The 19,787-nt window shown below is 41.1% G+C and overlaps 1 protein-coding gene across 1 annotated transcript; it reads right to left on the reverse strand.

Moving 5' to 3' along the window:
• Positions 1-2,267: 2,267 nt before the first annotated feature.
• On the reverse strand, positions 2,268-18,686 carry LOC308106146 (UPF0524 protein C3orf70 homolog B-like). Its single transcript, XM_080457194.1, has 2 exons — positions 17,887-18,686; positions 2,268-5,340 (listed from the first exon to the last, which is right to left on the reverse strand). The coding sequence occupies exons 1-2, from the start codon at positions 18,068-18,070 to the stop codon at positions 4,685-4,687; spliced, it is 840 nt and encodes a 279-aa protein (XP_080313320.1). The 5' UTR covers positions 18,071-18,686; the 3' UTR covers positions 2,268-4,684.
• Between the last annotated feature and the right edge of the window lie 1,101 nt (positions 18,687-19,787).

The raw sequence follows: 19,787 nt of genomic DNA on the forward strand, positions 1-19,787 counted from the left end.
TAAAACTGATCCAATGTAGTTATTTAGTCACAAGCTCTTTTCATTGGTTAAATATTTTTAAAACCCACAGACACACTTGACCACTTTCGCTTTAAGAAATATTTAAAAATGGTTGATCTAGAAGCTCAAATTCTGTCGCTATGGGTTGTGAGCTTATGGATTCACTAGTATTTTCGCTACTTAAACTCATGGTTCAAGTTTCAAGGTTGTTTTATATTGTTACATCTTGTGCACAGGTAAATGGACTGCATTTATGCATTTAACGCCCTTCTAGTCTTTCCGGCCCTTCAAATCGCTCTACGATGTACTTCACATTCACCCAGTCACACACCGATGGCGGAAGAAACCATGCAAGGCACCAACCTGCTCATCAGAAGCAGTAGGGGTTCAGTGTCTTGCTCAAGGACACTTAGATGATACTTAGCCAGCTTCCTTCCTCTTGTATGTCAAAGTAGGGCATTAATTTACTAAATATTCTAAAATAATAGTCTGCACACTATGGCTTGCAGGGCACCCAGTTAAAAGCTGATGTGTGTTTTCAGACATTTAACCACTTAAAACCCTCAATACTTTGTAAACTTGAGCTTTGATTATACATTTTACTTCCTCGTATGATTCCGGCGAGACATCAAATTTCTCTTTTGGGTCTTGAGTCAAGACCCAGGCACACCAAAGCTAAGTGGTTAAAATGATTGTGACGCTATCAGTGGTGTACCCTCCGTAGAGGCAGGAACTAAAATCTCGCCTCGCATAGAAAATGAAGTAAAAGACTGACTGAAAAACAGGCAGTGAAAAAAATCCAAACAGAATAGTGGCCGTCGGACCATTAGCACGCCTCCTTGTCCATTCACACGGGCAGGCAGCTAATCACCACCGTATCCATTCAGCAGAGCGACCCTCGCCTATATAGTGACAAATGTATGCCTTTGTCTTCCTGCTCTGAGAGCAGCTTGAGCCATTCATTACTAAACTACATGAAGAGACCACCGCTGAAGAATTGATTGATTGATTGTACTTGCATATTGTTTTTATTAACGTTTTTCAGTTTTGTAGTCAGTGTGTGTAGTGTTGTTGTTAACTTGTTTCCCCCGAGATTTTTCCCCGAGGAAAATCTCGCCTGCCCTAAATGTAATTCCTGGGAACGCCACTGTTCCATGAGCTGCTGCAGTGCTGCTGTGCTCTGGTTTTGGGCTCCATGATTGGTCAAGTTCAAGGATTCTGCTATCGACTTTCATGGTCTTTTATAGGAATACGTGAAGCCTGGCTTTACCATCCTGCCTCGACAAGGTCTAGCTCGACAACGTCGCTCCTTTTCAGCCTGGCTTGGCGTTCATGGAACGGAATAAACCAGGCTGTACGGACCAGACTTTGTCAAACCTGGATTTGACTTAAAGCCAGGCTTATTTAATTCTCCTTTCGTGTAATAGGCCCCTGGGCTTAAAGTCAAGGTGAGGGAGGCACCTGCGCACGGGGCACTCACAAAATTGGCCGCTAGACAAAGTACAGTGAGAACTGTCTCTGAGAGGAGCCCAGAGGACAGAATAGGTCTCTGCTTGGAGTTCTGCTGGCCTAGTAAGGTGGCGGCGCATACAGCGAGTCGTGGGTTCGATTCCTGAGCCAGATGACTTTTGCTGTGTGTGACCCCTAGCTGTCTCCCTGGTTCCTGTCTCTCTATACTGTGTACTGTCAATAAAGGCAGAAAGGTTGTCCTTCCTCTCTCACCCTCATCACTTTGCTGTGGATCAATAAGAGGAAGCATGTGATACCTAATTTATACCGATTTTTCATTGCACAATGCAGTTGTTGGATGCAGTATGAAATTGCCTTAATTGTGGCTGTGGGTGTTGCTTCTTATACCAGCCCTTTGCTCGCTGGAATCCATGTGCAGGTCATTTAACAGTCATACTGTATGTGTCAGCTCCTTCTGCTAAACGGCTCACTTCAGAACATTTCTTTCCCGTTTTTTTTTCTTTTTCTTTTTTTAAACATAATTATATGCTAACACTTGACTGTAGCACAATGTAAGTGCGATTTAAGTGCAGTGGCTAACATTTTTATTGTTACACTTTGAAATTCACCTTCTGAAGAAAGAGTCAATGATTTATATGTCAAGTTGAGGCTCGAGTGTGTTTCAAGGAGGATTTCATCTTGTTTTTCCCCAGTGAAGACGTTGCCATTGAGAACACGTTGAGAAGGTTTTTGGTTTCTTTAAGATTTATTCATATGAAAATAATATAACAATAACAGAACATACGAAATGCTTTGAGCTGCATTTAGAGGTGATTGTGTATACAGTGTATCTAATTACTAAGGCTGTCCCCAACCAAATAAAAAAAACTGAAGTTGACTATAAGACTTTCCAATTTTTTGACAACTTGTTTAAATTCCCCTTTCTTCAATAGGAAGCTCCTGCAAATACACGTATGTGCAGTCATGCAAAATGACCTATTGTGGTACTGTGCTTTTCATATTGCAATGCATATTATGTGAATATTTCTGTGATATGACATCTAACTCTCCAGGAGATCATGTATTTAACACTGAGAAAACAAATTATTTTAATGACTACTGCTAATTGACTAAGCCCTTACTAATGTTACCAGTAAGTTTTCTAATGGGCAAATAGGGGGCAGCCCTACTCATTGAATCTTTGCTCGTTAGTTTGTTTATTTAACAACATCATGTCCATCACAACACAACAATAAAACTCATCATTACATTCCCTACTGTTTCTCCTTGTGTGCTCAGCTAATGAAGCCACAACTAGAAACACACTTTTCAACTATCTAGGAGGTTAACCAGAGGTTCTGCTCCTCAGTAGAATCCTGAGTGTTAATTTAACTTTAGAGTGTAAATAAATACTGGGCTTTTTACCCTTGGAACTAACCACTTACACCCTATTTCAAAAGTAGCTAATAGCTGATCTTGTAGATCTGATGCTTTCTGCTATATTTTCTGCTAGCTGCTATCTTGCACATCTTTTGAACAATTTCTCCTATAATGACATGCTCAAAATAGGGACATCACTCAAAGTGGTTAAATGAACACTCTGGATTTTGCTGTGTACATCTGTGGGCAATGAGACTCAGACCTGTTGTTTTGTGCTTCTATTAGGCATCAAATGGTGTTCTCCCCAGTGGGGTTTGACCACAAAATGTGACCAAAAATAAGTGCTTCCAACCAGCATTACAAGGCGTTTAGCTGTGTGGAACCTACACACCCTAAACCAAATGAACTACAGTATAGTACACTAATGCTGTCTACTCCAGTATGGTCTGACTGTTGATTTTACAAGCTAGAGCGTCCTTGGCTGATATGCAATGTCTTCACTGGCAGGTACAGTAGAGGAATGTGCTTAACGTTTGATTGTCAAACAAGGACCCACGGCTCTTGTTGGTGTCAGTAAAGTGCAGGCAACTGTGGGCCAGCGATCCTTGAAAACTTTTAGGACCATAACAGGCCAAAAAAAGCGGGTGCGTTTTTGCAGTTCAGTGCTGTGTAGTGAATGGGTTTAAAGGCTGCTGTGTGTTGGGCCAGTGAAAGGTACACAAGTTATTGTAACTCTGAGAGTGTACAAATGTAACCACAGGTCCATTTAACAATGATGATTTTGCTGTGTATATAGGTGGCCACTTATGCCTGAGTTATACTTAGTTGCAGGCCAGTGTTGTGCACCAAAATAGCAGATCTACAAACTCACAATGCATCGCGCTGCAACGCGTTATGAGCTTGTAGATCGGTGGGTGACAAAGTATAACTCAGGTTGAAGTGTGGAGGTGATTAATCCATGTTGGTTGAGCCAGCAGCTGGAGTGCAAGTAATGGCAACATGCTTTCCTGCTCCTGACGCTTGTAATAGAACATGACATACTGTCTGACTGATTACACTAAGAATTACCTAACCACTCATTCTCATCAAGAAGTCTACTTAATGCCTCCTACACGCCACTGTGATTTGGCTGCTGCCGCTTCGAACTAACAAGAACTACTCAAAAGCCTCACACGGTTTCTCTTACCATCCTCTCTGTCAGGGTCATGCTTTTGTGGCTGTCAGTGGATTTTCAGTTCATTCATGTCATTTCCATAAGGATTCTGTTGGTCCACATGCGTTTGATGGGCATGTGGTCTCCTTCGACACTTTATGCAGGGAATGCAGTAATTTATACCATGCAGGGATCAGATTATGGACAGAAGAGAGGCTGTGTGTGTGTGTGTGTGTGTGTGTGTGTGTGTGTGTGTGTGTGTGTGTGTGTGTGTGTGTGTGTGTGTGTGTGTGTGTGTGTGTGTGTGTGTGTGCGTGCGCATGTGGAAGAAGGAAAAAAGGAAGGAACAGTCCAAAACATTGGTATGCCTGGTCATCTGTGGAAGAACACATTCCCATTCACCAGAGCCAAGCGAAGCCCCCCTGTGGCTTTAGAAAGGGTTGAACTTATATTGATCCATCTGAAATAAATCCTAGTCTTTTAAAATGATATATATGTATATATAGTCTGATCCGTAGATGTGCTCTTGTAACATTTGTGTGACCCTCACCCATATACTGTAGCTTGATATATACTTTGTCACACGACAGTGTCGCTCACCAAAAACACTAGATTTTCAAGCGTTGCATTAATCACTTGAAATACAGCAACACCATCATGCAACAAAGTATAAATTAGGCTTCACGGGTGGCGTGTCAGTGTTTACACAGTTGTTTCGATCTTTTCAATGATTTCTATCATCGACTTTGAGGGCGACAGCAGAGAGCACTCATCCTGATCCCAGAGGCTGCCGGGGCTTGAGTCGCCATCTGTGCTCAACGCATCGTCCCCTTCCTCCTCTGTCTCCTCCTCGCAGGACTCCAGGTAGTGCAGACCCAACGCATTGATGCCAGAGTCCTCAGAGCTGGACGGAGAGGAGCAGTGGTCCATTTTGGGGCCCTTCATGTCACCCACGGGGCCGGGGCTCCCGTGCTCCTTGTACACCGACTGCTGTGCGGGCGCCTGCGCCTGTCGCGGCGGTCGCTTGGTGCCCAGAGGCACGCGAGGGGCGGGGGGTGCAGGCGGAGGAGGTGTAGGTGGACCCGGTGGCTCCGGCATGGGCGGCGGGGGACGCTGCACGTAGCACATCTTGCCGTTGATGCGCTTGACGATGTAGTCGTCCACGAAGAGGTCCGCAATGACACAGTACTTAGGCGACTCGAGGTGAGGCGGGGACTGGAAGCAAGGGGCGACCTTGAGGAAGCGCTCGGCCAAACACACGGACAGGTTCATGGTGTTGCTGTACTCTGACTCAACAGGAGGCACAGATGTGCTGGGCAGCAGGCACACGCTGGTCATGGGTTGGTATACATACTTGCCTAAGGGAGGGAAAAGAAGAGAGAATGTATAACCATGTATGTAATGTATGCAGTGGTGGGAAAAGTACTCAATTGCTTTACTTAAGTAAAAGTATCAATACTGCAGTGTAGAAATACTCTGTTACACGCAAAAGTCCGGTATTCAAAATTGACTTAAGTAAAAGTACAAAAGTATTGGCATAAAAATTTACTTAAAGTACCAAAAGTAAAAGTACTCATTATGTGGCCGAAATGTATATAGAGTGGTTAATATAGGTTTTGTAATAGTAGTCAAAATCTACAAAGTAACAAGTAACTAAAGGTTTTCCAATAAATGTAGTGGAGTAAAAGTACAATATTCGGATCCGAGATGTAGTGGCGTAGAGGTAAAAGTATTGGATATTGGAAATACTCAAGTAAAGTACAAATACCTCAAAATTGTACTTAAGTACAGTACTTAAAGGTAGGGTAAGTGATATTTTTTGGTTAAAAACAAGTATTTTGTTAAAAGGTTAAAGCACTATATTCTGATAGTAATCATTGCTATAGAGTGTTTGTTCAGTAACAGGAGTCTCCCCGTCTCTCCTGCTCTTTAATAAACAGAAAATTCATTTTCAGGTAGGTGTCAAAATCTCAAGCCAATCAGGAGAAAGTACCCATTTTTAAGCTTCATTTTTATAGTGTTCCTTCCAGTTCCAATTGTGTCTGCTCATTTCTTAGTGTCATCACTTCCAATTTCACTTGTTTAATCTATATCCTGATTGAGTTCTCTATCCTAATTGGATCAAATTGGAAATGAAACTGAAACTGAAACATTTTCTGTTTTATAAAGAGCTGGAGAGACATGGAGACTCCATTTACTGAAAAAACACTCTATAGCAATGAGTACTATCAGAATATAGAGCTATTTAACACTTATTTTAACCAAAGAAAAGCACTTACCCTACCTTTAAGTAAATGTACTTAGTTACTTTCCACCACTGAATCTATGACATAAACCATTATAAAACAGATCATTCCAGTTCTTGATGATTGCCTGAACCATTTTTGTTGTAAAATGCTGTATAAACACACACATCTGACTTGCATGTACAGTATAAGTACAACTGTTCGGAGACTTATTGCTTGATTCTACCTTTCTACTGAGAATTCAAATGTACTAATCAAGTTTAGATCATATAAGAGTGCAGATTAATCTTGTGCTCCAAATTATTGAGTAGCCTAGGCAAATTTTCAATGTAATTATTTAGATTGTTTTCTAATAGGTTTGATAAGAAATACAGATACATGACCATTTGTGTTATATGAAGGCAGTGTTAGCTAATGTTATATTATAGTTGTAGATGTTGTTGATGTATCCCCACTATGTACAGTTTTGAGAATGCAGCTGTAACCTGTAATGGATACATACGTATAGCGTAACTGGGAAACACACACTTTTCTAATTGTAAAACCGTAGTCAGAAAATGACCATACTGTACTGTCATGTAAAATACCTTTCAGGAAGTGGCCAGTAATTCCAAATATATAGAGGGGTTGCGGTCAACACAGAAGGTTACTTTCTGAAATTGTAACGCGATGTCAAAACTAAATGTTTTTGTCCCTCCAGCCTTCATCACTGTTGACAGTGTGAAGCACTGATGAAGAACGGAGCGCAGTGGATCACATATTCATGATAAATAATTGATCATATCATCAAAAACCTGATTTAAATGGTGATTGCGTCCTTCTTCGCAAATAGAACGGCATGTAAACACTGTAGTTATAAAAATAAAAATAAAGAAAAGAATGTCATTGTTGGCAGCCCACTGCGTCGTCAACTAACAACTACGTTGCTTGTAGTGTTTCTCTGATGTGTTCATCTGGCTCCCTGGGGGGAACGGAGCTACTGTAGGAGTTGACAGGCCTACGCACCACTTCCTTTCGCTCACTGTCCTTGTCTTTTATTTAACAGGCTGGGGGAACCGCTCAAACAAAATCCGTTCCCGGGTTACAAAGAAAGCAGTCAAAGCACTACAGAGAAAGTGGCTTTTTTTGCACTGCTGAATGGGCAAAGTGTGCATTGCTGAATGGGTATTTTTAGGACTCACAAATGGAACCTGGGCAACGGCAACTTACAGAGTTAGCCATTTTTCTGACTATAGTACTGACTATGGTACTGACTATGGTACTGACTATGGTTACGGACTATGGTGTTGACTATAGTTACTGACCATGGTTAATGACCGTGGTGCTGACTATGGAGACCTGTCACTCTCACCCCGATAGTCAGCATATCTCTGCTGTCCAGCAGCAACCTGCTAACTCCAAAACGCTAATTTTCCAGGAAATTAAGAAAACCGTGTATTTTCAAAACCAAGCAATACTGCCTCATCAAAGTTGGTATAGTGACTTTATATATTGTCAGATACTTGCATGTGTCATTATATTATAACCACTTTACCCAAATCCAGCTCAAATGGAATTAGGAGTTTTGTCCGAACAGAAATCCAGCTCAAATGGAGTTAGGAGTCCGAACAGCTGACAATAGCTCCAATCGCACGGAGGGAGAGATTCCAAATGGGTCTAAATTCCAAATGATCTCCAAGCTCACAACGCATCACAACGTGTGAATTAATGCCCTGATGCTTCATGACACATATTATGTAGGCCTACAATAATAAACAGGAGTTACAGGACTTTAAATATTACAATAACTTCTGCAAAGAGGGGTTCACAGAGTTGGAGTTTCAGTAGAACTAGTGCGACAGACATGCTATGAACTCCTTTCTTGTCACAATGCTCTCCTCATTAAACACTTCATAGATTTTAGAAATAGAATTACTTGTTTTCATAACATTAGCGTCATTGCTAAGTTTGATAAACAGGTACACTGCATAGTTTTAACGGACTACGGGGGGGGGAAAACAGCGTCGTTACTGTTTGTTTATGTGCTGGTCCTCCTGTCTATGTTCACTCACTCACTGCGCAGTGCGCTATGCTCTGAGCTGTAGAACAGCAGCAGGAGAGGAGAGGGGGGGAGTTGTGTGGTTTTGACGGACAGTTTGAGGATCCAATGGAGTTGGGAGGTTTTGTCAGAGGCGCTTTTTAACACTTTTCATTGGTTCAAAAACATTTTTTTTACACAGACGTAAAGGGTGTTCAATAGCGTTGATTTATGAGAAAAAAATAAGCTGAAAATGGAGTTAGCTGTTTGGTCCTGGACACCGACGATATGCTTTGAGAAGCTGGTGAGAGAAGACATCTGCTCCATACTACCTGCCGAACCGACGGCAGGTGTTGAGAATGGGCAGTATCACATCCCTCAGCATTGGAGCACCCCAAGGATGCGTCCTGAGCCCTCTCCTAAACTCCTTGTACACGCATGATTGTGCAGCTACACATAACTCCAACATCATCCTGAAGTATGCTGATTACACGACAGTGATGGGTCCGATTATCAATGATGAGTCTGCCTACAGAGATGAGACCAGTTTACTGGCACTCTGGTGTACGTGTTACAGCCTGGTAGGGAAACTGCACTGACCGAGAAAAGAAAAACCTACAGTGCACAATAGGAGGCGAGCTCCCCTCGCTCCAGGAACTGTACAAGAACATGGGTGCATAGTCAAAGTTCAGCGCATCATCAAGGACAGGCACCACCCCAGCCACAAACCGTTCAAACCCCTACCACGACTGCGGCCTGGCAAGGTGGCCTACCTTAGTATCAAGAGCCAGACCACCAGGTTTATGAACAGCTTCCACAAGGCTACCATCAGACTGTTGAACAAGGCATGACTACCGCCTGTCATAAGGTTGGCCTTGGACTTTTGCTTTCCTCATGGACCTACCTATGGATTATACAAATTAAGCAACCTTTTTTTTATATATTTTTGGGGAGTTTTCTGCCTTTATTTGGATAGTACAGTAGAGAGAGACAGGAAACAGGGAGAGAGGGGGTGACGCAGCAAAGGTCGTCAGGCTCGGGAATTGAACCCACAACTCGCTGTCAGGCTGCAATTAGAGCCTATATGTGGCATGCGCCTTAACCACTAAGCTATCGACGCCCCCAGTAAAGCAACCTTTTGTGGAATATCTGGTTGAACTTTACACTTGCCGATTCTCTGTATCTTAATCTCATGTACAACACACTGATACTCTTCTGATGTCATGAATAGCTGCTATGCTCACGCACCTTATTTCTAAACCTCATGTACATAATGTTTGGATAGATATGCTATGTGTAAATATATAGATACCCTGTTGTACCCTTTACTTACTCTCTTTATTACTTCTCCCCCCCCCCCCCTTCTTTATTTTCTTTCTCTTTCTGGAAACAATCAAAAACGATGGCGCTTGCACAAAAAAAGAATTCACCCACTGTTTTACACCTGTAAACCTGTAACATTAACGAGTGTCAACGAGCGTCAGCTGGACAGTGACACACACACACACACACACACACACCTCAGCTGTGCTGAACTGAAAGTGAGCTAGTTTTTTTTTTTTTATCCCTTGAATATGACTGAAGACATGATCATGTTTACTGTGATTATGGTAAGCTTACATTTCATATCACAAACACCATAGAATAAAAGCTCCTGTAACTGATTTTTTTACGGCAAATATCGGCCAATACCGATATGTGGCCGATATATCGGTGCATCCCTATTAATGACCATGGCACTACTGACTAGGGTGCTGACTATGCTTAATGCTATGGTTTTGACCATGGTACTGACTATGGTTAATGACTATGGTTAATGACTATGGTGCTGACTATGGTGCTGACTATGGTTAATGACCTTGGTACTGATTATGGTGCTGACTATGGTTTCTGACTATGGTACTACTGACTATGGTTAATTACCATGGTTCTGACTATGGTGGTGCTGACTATGGTGCTGACTATGATGCTGACTATGGTTACTGACTATGGTGCTGACTATGGTGCTGACTATGGTTCCTGACTCTGGTACTGACTACGGTTAATGACTATGGTTAATGACTATGGTGCTGACTATGGTTAATGACCATGGCACTACTGACTAGTGCTGACTATGCTTAATGCTATGGTTTTGACCATGGTACTGACTATGGTTAATGACTATGGTTAATGACTATGGTGCTGACTATGGTTAATGACCTTGGTACTGATTATGGTGCTGACTATGGTTTCTGACTATGGTACTACTGACTATGGTTAATTACCATGGTTCTGACTATGGTGGTGCTGACTATGGTGCTGACTATGATGCTGACTATGGTTACTGACTATGGTGCTGACTACGGTGCTGACTATGGTGCTGACTATGGTTCCTGACTCTGGTACTGACTACGGTTAATGACCATGGTACTGACTATGGTGCTGACTATGGTGCTGACTATGGTACTGACTATGGTGCTGACTATGGTGTTGACTATGGTTATTGACTGTGGTGCTGACTGTGGTTACTGACTATGGCGCTGACTATGGTGACTAAATTCATGGTGTTTTCTAAATCCCAAAACATAGATTACTTCAATATGGCTGGACGACAAACTTAATTTCAAATATCACATTGATAATCTGTTGGGAAACTTTGTCAAAAGATTGGCTGCCTATATAGAAATAAAACTAGCCTCCCCTTGCTCTGTAGGAAAAGGATGATCAAAGCCACATTCTTATCAGTACTGGACTATGGGAATATAATCTATCGTCATGCAGCTGCCTCCACACTCAAGCCCTTAGACTCAGTTTACCACTCAGCTCTGAGGTTTATTACTGGTGACAAAGTTATACTCATCACTGTGTCCTGTATGATAAGGTGGTCTGGTCTTTTCTGACTGAGAGATGCATTAATCATTGGTACCTTTTCATTTGCAAAGCCCTGGTTGAAAAATTACCATCATATATTACGTCCATGTTACATCAGAACCCTAGTCGAATTTTTACTTGCTCTAGGGAAGGGCTAGTCCTTCAGGTTCCTCGTGCCAGATCTGGGAAAAACTGCCTTCAGCATTGGTGCAAATATGTTTTGACACAGAATCAAATGTTTTATGGTCATGATTCACCAGGAGCCTGGATGGCTTGGTTCTATGCATAAAATAATTTATATAAATATTTTCAGAAATCTCTATGGGGAAAATGAATGGGTTTTCTAACTGTGGCACCACAAAATGCCCACCACAAAATGCCCTATAGTTAATGACTTTGGTACTGACTCTGGTACTATGGTTAATGACTATGGTGCTGACATTCGTTACTGACTATGGTGCTGACTATGGGGGTGACTATGCTGACTATGGTGCTGACTATGATACTGACCATGGTTAAGAACCATGGTACTAACTATGGTGCTGACTATGGTTACTGACTATGATGCTGACTATGGTTAATGACTAAGCCTATGATACTGACCATTGTTAAACCACCTTTAATCCATCAAAGTAGCTACACCCTTGTAATTGAGTTAAACGTGCATGTGCAGGAGAGGAGACACAGTGTTGGGAGGCAGGTAGGAAGCTGGTGCTAACACATTTTGTACACACTGCTCAATCAGGAAGCAGTAAATGTTGATAAAGATTAAAGGAGTCATGGGAGTAGTGCTCTTGTTAATGACAAAAAGTCAACGGTCCATGGTCAAAGCAGAGTGTTCAGTCAGATAGATAGCTGAGACAAATAATAAGCTGAAGCCTTTAAAGACAGTGTGTTGACATTTAGTGTTTTGCTTTAGTACAGCTAATTGCTTTCATCCAGATGGAGAGTCAGTTCCCACTCCTTCGTACGACAGTGTCACATGCAGAACATTGCCAATGTATGAGCTCACAAAATGTGTCGCATCTTCAATGAGATGTGAGCTTGTAGAAGATCTACTATATTCAGCAGGCGACACTATAGTACGATCAAGTATATTATTAGTGTGGGGATAGACAGATGTACTTAACTGTACAGTATACTTAGAGACAGACAGACAGACAGACAGACAGACAGATGGAGCTTACTCCATGTAATGTATCTTTATCTTTGTGTATCTTAAGTTCTAAGTTTTATGTGCTTGATGTTGTGAGCTAAAGAGAGAAAGGAATAGATTTGAAAAACAACACCTTTGTAATGTTTAGTAGAGGCTCAAAATGACTGCAAAAAATTATAAATAATAATAATTAATGTACCTTATGGAAGAAATATTGGATTTTAAATGATTTGAGCCAGAACGATTCTGACATCTACTGTAGACTTCATATTCTATCTAATTGCATGGAATCTATAATATAAACTCAATAATTAACATCTACCCAGCTAGCTACCATTTCAGCTTCCAAGTGCTATATTAATGATATGAACAGGAGGTTCAACAGAAACCTCCAGAAAGCTGGAGAGACAATAGAGTTGTCATTTTTATCTCACTGTACTTTATTCTATTTAATTTTATTATTTTGCACAAACACTGCACAGGGAGAAACCTAACACAACCGGTGGCTGACAGACAGTAGTAGACACTGCATATGCAATTCAAGCAGTATCAATATTCATGTATGTTCTGCCCCTCTGTCGAGCCCAATACTTGAGCTTGGGCTGTCAGGCTGCAATTAGAGCCTATATGTGGCATGGGCCTTAACCACTAGGCCATCGACACCCCCAGTAAAGCAACCTTTAGTGGAATATCTGGTTGAACTTTACACTTGCCGATTCTCTGTATCTTAATCTCATGTACAACACACTGATACTCTTCTGATGTCATGAACAGTATATAGCTGCTATGCTCATGCACCTTATTTCTAAACCTGCATTGTGATTGCATGACAATGTCATTGCATGACAATGTCATTGTTGGGAGTTCTCTGTGCTCAATCCCAAGTGTGTGCGTGTGCGTGTGCGTGTGTGTGTGTGTGTGTGTGTGTGTGTGTTAGAGAGAGAGAGAGAGAGAGAGAGAGCGTGGGAGTGAGATCCGTCTCCAGCCCCTGCTGAAACCCCTTAAGGGGCAAACAGTGAGGGGGTCTACAGTACCGCTGCTCTCCAACCCCCTGCTATTACTCCTCCTCTCCTCTGCTGGGGCCTGGGCCAGTGTTTGGCCACCGACTACAGAGCTTAGATTAATGCAGGAGCCGGTTTCTGTGAATAATGCAGCATGCACTGCCCTCTCTTTCATAGAGCCTGACATTACTCTGGCCAAACCTTAACTCTCCTGTCAGCCATCAGAATGTGGCCAGGAGGAAATACTGAGACCAATGTTCACTGTAGTGTAGACCAGCAAGGTTCAATAATGCAGTCAAAATGGACTATTCCCACTCTCTGATTCATCTTTTTACATTGATGGTTTTGCACTCACTGTTTTGTTTAAATGGTAAATGGTGCATTTATATAGCGCTTCTATCCGAAGCGCTTTACATTGATTGTGCCATTAACCCATTCACACACACATTCATACACCGATGGCGGAGGAAACCATGCAAGGCACCAACCTGCTCATCGGGAGCAATTAGGGGTTCAGCGTCTTGCTCAAGGACACTTCGACACTAACTCTAGGGGAGCGCCCCAGCCCGGGATCGAACTGGGAACCTTGCGGTTTTCCAGTTCACTCTACCCGGCCACTCTACCCCTGAGCCACTGCCGCCCCCGTTTATATTATAGACTTCGTATGTGTTGATTTATTTAGGTAGGAATGTGTAGAGAGATAGGAAGTGAAGGGCAGAGGGGAGGACCAACATGAACAACCATAGTATATGCAACCATATACTCAGCATGCTACCCAACCAGCCACCGGCACACCCTGTCACTGTTTTTAATAATTTATATAATCCACCATCTACTGTATACTGTAGGTAACAAATTTTTAACTGTTTGAATCAAAACCAAATATTTTAGCTTATTTTAGATTTGTGTCATGCTTCAAAGTTGTTGCTGTGCCCATTTGGCTGGCTGCTAAAGTATTGTCTGCTCAACTGTCTGCTGTTCTTTGTGGCTAAATCTGTCCAACAAAGGGGGCTGATAACATAGACAGAATACAGAGGAAAGCAGGCTTCAACAGTGGGACAGTTTGACCCAGTGCCAAGAGAAACTCCTTTCCTGTTTCCTATTTCATAGACCCAATTATCATGCTGAACCTAGAGGCACTTGTTCTGGGAACATGCTTTACCATTCACTTTATTTTTCTACAGTATGTGATGCTCATGTGAACATGCAAAACAGATCTATCTTTGACTTTGTCTCTGTGCACATTTTTTAGAATTGATTGCATACAACAGCTACTGTACTACGCAAAGTAAAAAAAGAAGAAGAATTACACGAGAACAAAATAGGAATCTTTAGAGTGCAGCATGATTGATGAGATTGTTCAGGATTGATTGTGTACTCTCAGTGTGCTCTCTTATTATTAGGATGATTGGTGATTGTAATCAATTTACAGAGGATTTCCGACCAGGTGGTTCCAGTACAGCTGTGAGCATACAGTATCTACTCATCAGACATGACATATGGGCAGTGACACTAAACATAGCTAATTAATGGTAATGAGCGAGACTTGGGCTGATGTTGTCACCAGCTGTGAGGACTGCCTCCACCTGCACTGAATTACAGTTTTGCCTTTTCCAAAGCAGTGTTTCACTAAAGCTACACCTGAAAACCTTATAGGCATACAGCACCATATTGTCTTGTCATCCCTTGCAATTACGTTTAGTGTCATGCAAGGGTTAGGACATTTATTTCAAAATAATTTGCAGTAGCATGGAGAAAATAAAGAAAAGGCCAAATGGACATTTTTTCCAAACTTTTTCATCAACTGTAAACTCAGACAAGATAATGGAAATACTTATACTTGGGAAGTAAAATGCTAAATACAGCAGCAAAATCACTCAGCCCAATTTCATTCACACATTGACCTTTTGTGTTGGTTTTGCCTGAAATCCCATTAAAGAAAAGTAATTAAAAAAGGCTGTCTAGCACAGTTCCCTTTGGGGTTTTCAGAGTTATCAGCTTCAGAACAAGTTAGCAGTCCAAGTGACAATTACTGTATGTGCACGTTCAAAATTCAAAAAGTACAGAAATGGAGAGGAGTGGAGGTTTGACAATATTAACATGGTTTTGCATCAGTGGAGCAAAATGGTATGAAGGGAACAGAGTAGGCTGGAATTACATGCAGAGGCACGCTGCTATATGTTCCTTGCTGTGTGGCCTTGGTGGTTATGCCTGATTCAGCAGTCTAAGTCTGCATTTTCTCCCCATGGTGCATGATTGTTCCACGAGGTGAAACTCTAGCACTGGATTACCGTTGAAAGGAACATAGAGGTGAAACGCTTGTAAAGCCATAGGCTCTAACTGACTTTTTTTCTAAAGAACATAAAGCTTCTGCTCAAAGGATGTGCTGAAGTAAATTATTTAATATGCACAAAACAAATATATTCTTTGCCAAAACCAAAATATTAATAAATTGTATATCATATTTCAAAGATTAGTACTGTGATAGGGTCAAGTATAAATCTAATCAGATGACACAACACTCAGCAGACTTCACTGAGAAAAATAAACCCTGGGTATGGTTTATAATAGATACTGGATATGTCTTTCTGTCACATCATACATTTCAAATTGCTAGGCTCAGGCTCATCCCAGATGCAGACAGACAAATAAATCCAAAGATTACAATGTGATTTCTGCAGTCACACGCACTAAGCTGTCACTACTGACTGGTGACGTTGGCTGTGATTGTCAATGTCATTGATATGAGATAGGATGAATAGGGACACCAGTCAGAGGTAAGATGGTCAGGGTGGGTCAGCTTTCTTGAACACAGTATCAAATTAAAGACCATACAGTGGTCTGGCATGTTTAGTCCATTGACTACTACTCATGGTACTTGAAAATACTGTTGACAATTTCCAAAGCATACTGAGGTTTGTTTGATTTTCGAGGAAGCCATTGGATTCCATTCATTCATTTCAGTATGGTATGAAAATCAATGTTTTCATAGAACAGTGGATTGAGGAAGTGGGTAGTCCAATATGGCCCTGCAAGTTTACAAATTGGAGGTAATAAATGAACTTTAATATGGGTGGAATATGCTCAAATCACTGTTCAATAATCACTTTTGTGTTCACAATACAATTACATGTAAATAAATAAATATGTCCTTGACTGTATGAATTAATAATAAGCTGTATGACTGCTTATTTCTTCCTGGCATTTGGACAATGGTTATTAAACTGGCAATAATTACCCACGTTTATTTATGGAGAATTGCACTCTAAATCAGTAGCTCTTGCAGATTCTGCTTGTAGAAAAGCATCTTTGTTTATTTTACATAACAATATGAACTAGAAAGTCTCTTCCAAAGATGTCATCAATCAACTTATATGTTATTGAATGGAAACCTAGTTGTAAACAAAAAATTTGAATATCTCTTCATTCCTATCCAACACAAATATGTATGATATAATGCTAACAAACAGATGTAACCATTTGCATTACGAACATAAGTGCAGTCTCCGCTCCACTCAATTAATGTGGGTTCACAAAAATGACACAGGATGTCCTTTCTTTGTTTCTTAGTGGATTGTGTATTAAATGTAGCACCTCCTGCAAGCAATCATGTTGTTATTCACCTCAAATGAATGTGACATTTTTGGTATCACAATACATTGTGTGGCCATGTGCCTATTATGACTGAGATCTCATATCCAGAGTCAATGCAATGTGGTTGCTCTCTAGACTGGTGTCTGGCTCTGAAACATAATGTAATGTATTCATAATCAGACACGCTTCCATAATGGAGGAGGCTACAAACCATATTGTAAACACTGACAGCATATGAAGATCAGGATAATTTTTTATAGTATTATATTGATTCACTCACGTATCTGTCCATAAAGTAATAGTTTGCAGTTAGCAGCAATACACTAGCTAAGCTTACACAATAAAATCATCGCGATATTAAGCTATACTTTAACGCTGAGAGTGTATCGACCCAAATGGACCCAAATGGTTTCCAAATGACACTCAGATTATAGATTTTCTGTAATTGGAATATTATTATTTAAAGTATTTCTCTCATGTGAGAGAGCAAAGCAAAAGCACAAGGTATGTTTTTGTTTTTATTTACTACGATTAAAATTCCTCATAGCCAATGCACACCCTAACCAGTACCTGTCTGTAGACTAGGCGCTTTAGCGTTATAGTAAGGTAGGCTACTACTGAAAGTATGAATATTGAAATGCATGCCTATTATTATGAACAATGTATAGGCTAGCACATTATTCGTAAACGATGCCATCAGGACAGCCTAAATGGGATTGGATTGGAACAATTCCTCCACCTTAGAATTCCTAATGTTTCAATATTCTTCACGTTGACAAGGCTATATAATTATTATTATTTAAAAAAATATGAATTAAAAACAAATTCAATGGTTTTTGAATAAATTTAAAAAAATCTGAGAAATCCCATAAATGAGAAAACAAATGTCTACAAGCTCACAACGTGTCCGATGCCACATGTTGTGAGTGAGCTTGTAGATCTGCTATTTTCACTAGCTTGGGTCCCGCGGGGGAGACATCAAATTCCTCTTTTGGGTCTTGAGTTAAAAAGTTTGGGAGCCACGGGCATTTAGAACTTACAGTGACACCAGCCCAGGTGACAGCACCAGTGCAGCTTGAAGCACTTCCCATGGCTGTGCGTCGCGCAGATGGACAGGCCGTCACAGGGCAAGAAGTCGGGTCTCCCCGCGCAGCTCCGAGCCAGAGCTTGTGCCTCGTCCAACTTCTCACTCTTCGGACACTTACGTGCTCCCGAGGCAGCCATGCCAACATTCCTGGATCAGATCGAATCCCTGACTATTGTATGCAATCCACCACCACACACATAAGAGACCGAGACGGGATTATAGTCTATGCGAATACCGAAAGACTCGCCCCAAAACACAGTCGCCCCGGGGCAAATCCGGTGGTATTCACCTCGTAACCCCAGTAAAACTATGCCAAAAACCTAACCCCTTATGTTATTCCTAAACGTAACCTCAGTAAAACTATACCTAACCTTATTCCTAACCTTAACCTCAGTGAAACTGTGCCTAACCCTAAACGTATTTCTAGCCGTATCGTATCCTCAGTAAAACAAATACAAGAATACAAGAACCGCTGGTCCGCGAAAGAAATGGGGGCGAGGGTGTTTTGGGTCGAGTCTTCCGGTTACCAGTCTATGCAGCCGGTTCGAAAATTCAGAGAAACGGCGCGTGGAAACGAATAGGTTTATAACCCAGAGCAACTTGCTTATAAATAGTCCTAAAAAAACAGACGTGTCCCACAAAAGTACGAAATAATCAGTTCGCTCAGTGAAATTCCAAATTTAAAGCCACCCGTGTCCGTGTTCCATAGATCTATCCATCTTCGTCTCTCTTGTCGAAACGGTCTTCTGTCTCTCTGCGCGCTGCTGACGCGCGCTGGAAACAAGCATCTCCTCCCAAGTCAACTTCATCACCAAACGGGAGGAGTCCACGCGCCGGCCAGCTGCTGCTGCTGGGCGCACTCCAAACACTGTAGTTGATCCCCTTTATAGCCAGTGGTGGTGGAAAAAGTGCTCCCATTTTTTTTTACTTAAGTAAAAGTATCAATACTGCAATGTAGAAATACTCTGTTACACAAGTATAAGTCCGGAATTCAAAATTTACTCGAGTAAAAGTACAAAAGTATCGGTATCAAAATGTACTTAAAGTACCAAAAGTAGAAAGTATAGGCCTACTCATTATGCAAAAACAGAATGTCCCATTTCACAAGTTTTCAAATGTATAAAATGTTAAAAAAAAAAGAAAAGAAAAGAAAATCATTTGAAAATAGCAGATCTACAAGCTCACTATGCATCACATCTCTATGCATTGTGAGCTTGTAGATCGGCTATTTTCAAATGGCCGAAATGTATATAGGGCTGAAGTGGTTAAGTTTTGGAATAATAATCCAAATCTATTAAGTAACTAAAGTTTTCAAATAATTGTAGTGGAGTAAAAGTACACTATTTGCCTTTGAGATGTAGTGGAGTAGCAGTAAAAGTACTGAAAATTGGAAATACTCAAGTAAAGTCAAAATTGTAAGTACAGTACTTGAGTAAATGTACTTAGTTACTTTACACCACTGATAATAGCAGTCTTGACACAAAGTTAAGGAATACTCTATTTCTGTTTCTCTGTGAATTCATTTGCCGACATTATGCATAATAGCCTAGGCTATTGGTTGTATTGGTTGTTGTTGAATTTGATTTATATAGATGGATTTTAGTTGGTGTGGGCACTGGGAAGTCTGCATTTTCCTGCTCCTCTCATCACTGCCGCCGGTAAGCATAAGGTTCTTAGTTTGAGGGCAGTTCTTGGAAGATGTTTAGTCTGCATCCAAATCCTATTTGTTAAATATTCTTTATGTCACCAGCATCTTCCAAGCTGCTGTAGCACAGGCCATGTGTGTGTTTTGCAGGCTATATGGCTATTCACAAGGTTTTTAATTTATTACCAGTGGTTTGAAAATGTTCACTC

The sequence above is a fragment of the Gymnoscopelus braueri genome (assembly GCF_963280865.1).
Source record: "Gymnoscopelus braueri genome assembly, chromosome: 18".
Lineage (NCBI taxonomy): Eukaryota > Metazoa > Chordata > Actinopteri > Myctophiformes > Myctophidae > Gymnoscopelus > Gymnoscopelus braueri.